Genomic DNA, 7,017 nt, shown 5'->3' with positions numbered 1-7,017 from the left:
ATGTTCATCTTCATTGCTGTCCATAAAGGCCTCCGCTAATTTTAACAGTGCCTCCTTATTTTAGACTTGCCCACAAAAGTTCTCTCCCTCTTTAATTTGTCCAACCCATTCAGGATCTTAAACACTTCGATCAAGTCACCCCTCACAACCTATGTCCGTCCTTCTGCAAACACACTGGCCCAGATTTTCCGACAGTTAGATAATCATTTCTGCCATGCAGGTGGGACTTGCACTATAGAAACTCTGTGAAATCCCAACTTGCCATGCTCGGCAGGAATTTCCTGAGAAATTGAAGTTTCCACCAGTCGATTTCCCCTGATCCTAGAACCCTCTGAAAGAGTCCATTTAAATCTGAGAATTTGGAGGGTCTCGCTACAGTTAAGTAAATGGTTACTTTGGAAAAGTCGGTTACTAGATACGCCGCCAAACTCCTGGGTAAATATTCAACTAACCGCCAACTTGTGTCACACACTCACTTGGCACTCTACTCTTCTGGCACCCTCAACTCTCACACTTATCTTTCATATTCACCCCTTGACAGCAGATGTCAAGGTGGCTATCTGTGACGCTGGACCCTTTAATGACTGCCGTGAGAAAGGGAATGTGGCTTTCCTTCCAGCAACTGTCCGACACCACAAGTAACATGTTAGAATGGAAGTATGGCCCTACATTTCTGAAGGAGCCCTGATTAGAGTCTCCTGTAAGAAATACAGAGCACTTTGGTTGCATAAAAAGGAGCAATTAGCGTGACATAGCATTTGAAAATCAGGCCCCTTGTGCCTTCATAGCAAACCTTCCTCCCATTGTGTGGTCTGTGAAATTAGCTACCAAGCCTTCATTGCCCACATCCAAGTCATTGATGTATAGTGCAAAAAAAGTTGAAGTCCCATCATGGTACTCTATGGAACTCTCACGTTCATATCCTGACAATCTGCAAAGACCCAGTTATGCGTACTCTGTTTTCTGCTAGCCAGCCAATCTTCTCTCCATGCTAATATGTAACCCCCCTCCATCGCAAGCTTTCATTTTCCACGATAGCCTTTGAAGTGACACCTTATCAGATGCGTCCTGGGAAATCTAAGGATAGTATTTCCTTCACTTGTAAAGAACTCCGACGAATTGCTTGGTTTTGCCTTCACAAAACTATGCTGACTCTTCCGAAAAGTTTGAGTTTTATTACTCAAATGAGTGCTCAGCTGTAACCTCTTTCTCCCCTAAGCAGACATCAAGCTAATTGGCCTATTATTTCCTGTTTTCTGCCTTCCTCCCTTCTTGAATAGAGGGGTTATATTTGCTTCTTTCTACTGAGGAATCCTGGCAATTTTGGAAAATTAACACTCGTGCATCTACCACCTCATTAGCCACTTTTTTTTTGAGGGTCTTCAGATGCAGTCTGTCTGGACCCAGTGACTTAGCAGCCCCAGCTCTGTCAGATCGCTTAGTACCACTTTCCCAGCAACTGAGTAAATTTAACTAGGTTCCCCTGTTCTTTCCGTAATGCTGATTTACTGCTGCTACTGGAATGTTATTTGGGAATACCATGTGCAAGTGCCCCTCCAAGCCACTCACCTCGCTGACTTGCAAGTATATCACCATTTCTTCACCGTTTCTGGGTTAAAACTCTGAAACTCCCTCCCTAACAGCATTGGGGGTGTACCTACACCAATCAGACTGAAGCAATCCCAAAAAGACAGCTCACCGTCACCTTCTCAAGAAGAGTTGGGGATAGGCAATAAATTCAGGCCCTGCTAGTGAAGGCCATATCCCCTGAATAAATAAAAGAAAATCCTCTCCTATGCAGACAGAAGCAAAATATTTATTCATTTCCTTTATTGTCTACTATTATCTCCCCATCCTCACTCCCTGGAGGACCAATGTTCACCTTACTTATTCTTTTCCTTGTTAAATACCTTCAGAAACTCTTACTATCAATTTTTACATTTCCCAATATCTTCCTCTCATACTTTAATTTCTTCTTCCTGATGAACCTTTAGGTAATCCCCAGCCGTATTCTGACCAACCATCCAACTTGTCAGTCAACTTTGTGCCGTTACATGCTTTTTTTTCTCAAGTTTGATACTTCCTCTAATCGTAACTAACCACAGAATGTAGGTCTGCACTATACAATTTTCCTTCATCACAGAAATATACTTACTCTGTGTGTTCTGAAATATCCCCTTAAACATCTGTCATTGTTTCTTTATGCTCCATTCCCTAACCTAGTATGGCAGTTCACTCCAACTCATTCAGATTTCGAACTTGCTTTAAGTTTAAGAAAACTAATCTTGGACCAATCTTTGCCCTTTCAAAGTGGATGTAAAATTTAATCATATTGTCATCGTTGCAACCTAAGGATCCTTTACTTTAAGGTTATTAATTAACCCTGTCACACTGGACAATGCCAAGTCCAATATAACTGATCTCTGGTTGATTCCCGAGTATGGTACTCCAAGAAACTATCTTGAAGGCATTTGATCAACCCCTGTGCAGATTAAAGTCTCCCATGATGATTCCCAGCCCTTTTATCACAAGCGCCTAATATTTCTCCTAGGTATCTTGTCCCACATTGTGGTTACTGCTGGAGGGCCTGTAGACCATTCCCACTAGTGTCTACTTACCCCTACTCTTCCTCATTTCCACTCAAACCAATTCTGCATCCTGATCTCCTGAACTAAGGTCAGCTATAACTCTTGTGCAAGTGCTATCCACCTGCACCTAAGATTCCTTTTCTTCTTGAATGTCACGTATCACTCAATTTTCAGGAACCAGTACCTGTCATCCACAGTTCCATTGTAGCAATTGGTCATATTTGCTCACTTCAATATGCTTTATCCATTTGTTCACTTTCCGAATGCTACACTCATTTGGATACAGAGCCTTCAATTTTGTCTTTTTTAAAGTTTTCCCTAGTTTCTTTTCTGTCTGTTCTTTCCTAATAGTCTCTGGCCCTCATTTCCCATCTTACTATTTTAACTTGTCTTTTCTCTTTGTAATAATGACATCTTTCCACATTTCATCCCTCGCCCCACTATTTAGTTTAAAACTCTCTCTGTTTCCATAGTTGCACAGTTTACAAGAACACTTGCCCCACTGTGGATCAGGTGTAGACCGTCTCAATGGTACAACCCCCACTTTCCCCACTTCCAATGCCAATGGCCCATAAACTAGAACCCACTTCTTCCACACCAGCCTTTAATGTCTGTATTCATCTCTCTAATTTTATGTACCCCCGTGCTAATTTGCACCTAGCTCAGATCGTTAATTCACAGATTATAGCTCTTAATTTAATTTAGTTTCTAATTTAGTTGCTGGCTCCTCATATTCACTGAGCACATCTTTTTCCAAGATCTATCTGTGTTGTTGGACATCTTATGGACCATGAGCATTCAGTCCTTTCCCCTTCATTTAAAGTACCTTTCCAGCCCTGAACAGATGTCCTGATCCCCGGTCCCAAGCAGGCAACATAGTCATCTCTCTCTTTTCTGCAGGAAACGGCTTCCTTCGTCATTCTGTAATTACCACTGTCACTTTGCTTGTTGCTCCCCCCACTTTAATGGCTTCCAGTACCTTGGTGCTGTGGTCAGATTGTTCATCCACCTTGCAGACCCCCTGTTCTTATCCAAACGAGCTGAGAGAACATCAAACCTACTGGATTATTGCCGAGATTGGCATTCCTGACCTTTGGGTCCCCTGACCTGCTTCACTGACAGTCACAACTCAAGGGAGGGTGATGGCCTAGTGGTATTATCGCTGGACTGTTAATCCAGAGACCCAGGTACTGTTTTGGCAACCCAGATTCGAATCCCGCAGATGGTGGAATTTGAATTCAATAAGAAAAAAACTAGAATGCAGAGTCTAATGATGACCATGAATTGATTCTAGGAAAAACCCATCTGGTTCAGTAATGTCCTTTAGGGGAGTAAACGGCTATCCTTAATGGGTCTGGCCTACATGTGACTCCAGACCCACAGCAATGTGGTTGACTCTTAACTGCCCTCTGGGCAATTAGGGATGGGCAATAAATGCTGACCTATCCAGCGATGCCCTCATCCTGTGAATGAATTTAAAAATAAACTGCCCATTGACCAAATCAGAAGGTTGTGTTCTATGCATGGTGCCTGCTTGTTGATATTAAGAATCCAGGAACCTTGCCCCCCCTCTCTGATGTGTTATGATGTATCTAATTCAGTCTCCAGTTCATAAACTCTGAGCCGAACCTGTTTGGATGTCACTTACAGTAGACGTGCTTGCCCAGTGTCACGGTGGTATCCAGGAACTCCCACATGCTGCTGCATTGATGTAGCACCAGTCCTGCCGTCCTTCATAAGTTTTAGTTACCTATTTAATTATATTATTCATTTGTTTATTAATGTATTTATGTTGCTTTGTTTAACATTTACTAACTTTTTATAAAATGTTAGAACTTTATAGGATAAACCTTAACCACTTACCAGACATTCGCCACTCCCTCCTGTCTCTTCAGCACAGCAAGAACCAGTTTCTATGGGGTTAGGAGAATAGAAAAACGTAGGGAAACAGTGGCCACCTCTCGCCTATCTCAACCCCCTCTGTTTCCTTAGTAACTTTTGTTGGGCCTTGGTTATACTGAAGAACCTTGTATTCGTAGCCAGCTGAATTAGGCCTTAGAGAAACCGCTTTTAATCAGTTAGCTACCTAGGTGCTTGCCACTCACAGCAGAGTGCATCTCAGCTGCAAGAAAGCTAGAAAGAAACATGGTGTGCTTACTCGGGACTTCTCAGTCAATGCAAATCGCAGACACTTCCGGACGCTTCGAGGTCGGGCAGTGTTCTATAGACATTGCAAGTTTTTTTTTCTGATGACTACCCCAGACATCTGAGTAAGTGCTTTCTTTTCTGCCAATGTTTCTCCTAGAACAAGTTGACTTGGATAGTGTCCCATCGCTGTCAGCGGGATCGGAATCGACTGTAACCTTATCGCACCCCAGCAGGTACCGTTCCTCCACCAGGACAAGTGAGACCGTGACCTTCACCTCTCCCATTTCCTTCTTTCCCACCGGTTCTGGTCAGGTAACGTTTCTCACCGGCGGCTTGTGCACTTGCGAATTGCGCTGAGATTTCAAGTTGCGTGGTAACCCCCCCGCCCCACCCCCCAAAAGTAATATTAGCTGTCGCGGGGTTTGCAATCTGATCATTTCCTGACGTTTAGTCTCTCTCCACTCCAGTATCGGCAGCATGGAGGATGAGACGGACAACTCCCTGTTCAGCGGCGCAGGTTCCACCTCGGACAGCGTCTCCAAATATCCGCTGGAGGAGAGCAGCCCCAGAGCGAAAGCAGAACCTGCCGAGCGGGAGCCTTACAGCGAGGGTCTTGGGTACGGCCACCACCACGGTTCCAAAGACAGGCACCCTGAAACAAAAAGCACCGAGACGGACCGAGTGGTCCCATCAGAGACGTAAGTGACAACAGTGTCCCTTTCGCCAGGTCCTCTCCCATTCACAAGCGAGGAGCGGACGTGTCGCCACGATCACAGCACCGCACCAGCCCGCGTATCATCATTCAACTCCACTGCGATTCTCTGCCCGTCAACCGTATCTCTCGCCGCGCCTTAACTGGGAACAGTGTGTCGATTATCAAGCACCCCCCCCGCCACCCCCGTCTCCAGCTATTGGGCGAGCCAACAGAAAATGTGTCAAATCCCAGTTAGACCGCCAAGCTGACCAGTTTGTCTGACTGGCTGCTATTCCAGACGAAAGCTATTCCTGCCCAAGTTTTGTCATTTTTGGGAAATAGCTATTTATTGCAACCCACTTTGTAAAGAAAGAGGGGGAGAAAAGGGTTGGGGTTGCTGTCAAACAGATAGATCTGGGAGTGCAAGTACAAAGTTCTTTGACAGTGGTGTTGCGGGTAGACAGGATGGTGGAAGAAGGCATTTGGCCTGCTTGCCTTCATCGGTCAGAGCATTCAGCACAGGAGTTGGGATGTCATGTTACAGGTGTACAATACATTGGTAAGGCTAAGTTCAGAGTACTGTGTGGAATTTGAATCCTTCCCTGGAGAGTAGGAGGCTGATGGGTGACCTTCGAAAGGTTTATAGAACCATGAGGGGTCTTAAATAGCCAGGGTCTTTTCCCCAGGGTAGGGGAGTCCAAAACAAGAGGGCATAAGTTTAAGGTGAGAGGGGAAAGATTTAAAAGGGACCTGAGGGGCAACTTTTTTCACACAGAGGGTGGTGTGTGTATGGAATGAACTGGCAGAGGAAGTGGTAGAGGCTGGTACAATTGTAACATTTAAACAGACAACTGGACAGATACATGGATAGGTAAGTTTTGGAGGGATATGGGCCAAATGTAGGCAAATGGGACTAGATCAGTTTGGGAAACCTGGTCAACATGGACAAGTTGGACTAAAGGGTCTGTTTCTGTGCTGTATGACTATGACTGTATGATTACTGTACAACTGCAAATCAACTTAAATGCTACTTAAAAATCCCAAATACGCACACACTCAGTTAACGAATAAAAGACAAAAGACAGTTTAAGACACATATTATGGGTGGAAAAATAACGACAAGGAAAACAAAATTCTAAAGATTGAAGTCCAGATCACAAGAATGGGTTAAATTGTCTCTCTCAGTTTTTTTTTAAGCAATGGTCATTTTTCACATTAATCCAGTGGACCAAGGTATTTCCTTGTATTAGAATTCTTTGTTTCCAGTCTCATTTTTTTTTTTTTAAAAACCTTTTCACTTGCACCAAGAGGAGGTGGAAAGAGAGAGGATTTCTGTCTGCTGACTCCACAAGTCTCTGACTGCTGTATATTTACGGATCTGAAGCAAACTACATCTGGACCAATCAAAAGGCTATCGTCAGGCAGGTTGTCAAAAACTCCTGGTGACATTCTGTCTCCGCAGTCTCGGTGCTCCGGCAGCAACATTGCCTTTCACAACTGAAAAAGGGCACCACCTTATTTTTCCAAGTTGCACATGTCTGGCATTCTAGCTATGCAACAGTGTCAAAAATCCATTTTAGTTTATAG

General features: G+C 44.1%; 1 protein-coding gene across 1 annotated transcript in view; it reads left to right on the top strand.

Annotated features, from left to right (window-relative positions):
- Nucleotides 1-6,181, top strand: part of LOC109919963 — a 13,554-nt gene extending 7,373 nt beyond the window's left edge. Inside the window, exons 6-7 of the mRNA XM_048616967.1 lie at nucleotides 4,894-4,969; nucleotides 5,204-6,181. Coding sequence (XP_048472924.1) covers nucleotides 4,894-4,969; nucleotides 5,204-5,438 — 311 coding nt within the window. The 3' untranslated portion in view covers nucleotides 5,439-6,181. The remainder of the gene's footprint in view (nucleotides 1-4,893; nucleotides 4,970-5,203) is intronic.
- Nucleotides 6,182-7,017: the final 836 nt, after the last annotated feature.

This window comes from Rhincodon typus, chromosome 35 (assembly GCF_021869965.1).
Source record: "Rhincodon typus isolate 14 chromosome 35, sRhiTyp1.1, whole genome shotgun sequence".
NCBI classification, from domain to species: Eukaryota; Metazoa; Chordata; class Chondrichthyes; order Orectolobiformes; family Rhincodontidae; genus Rhincodon; species Rhincodon typus.
This window is presented reverse-complemented; position numbering and strand designations above follow the sequence as displayed.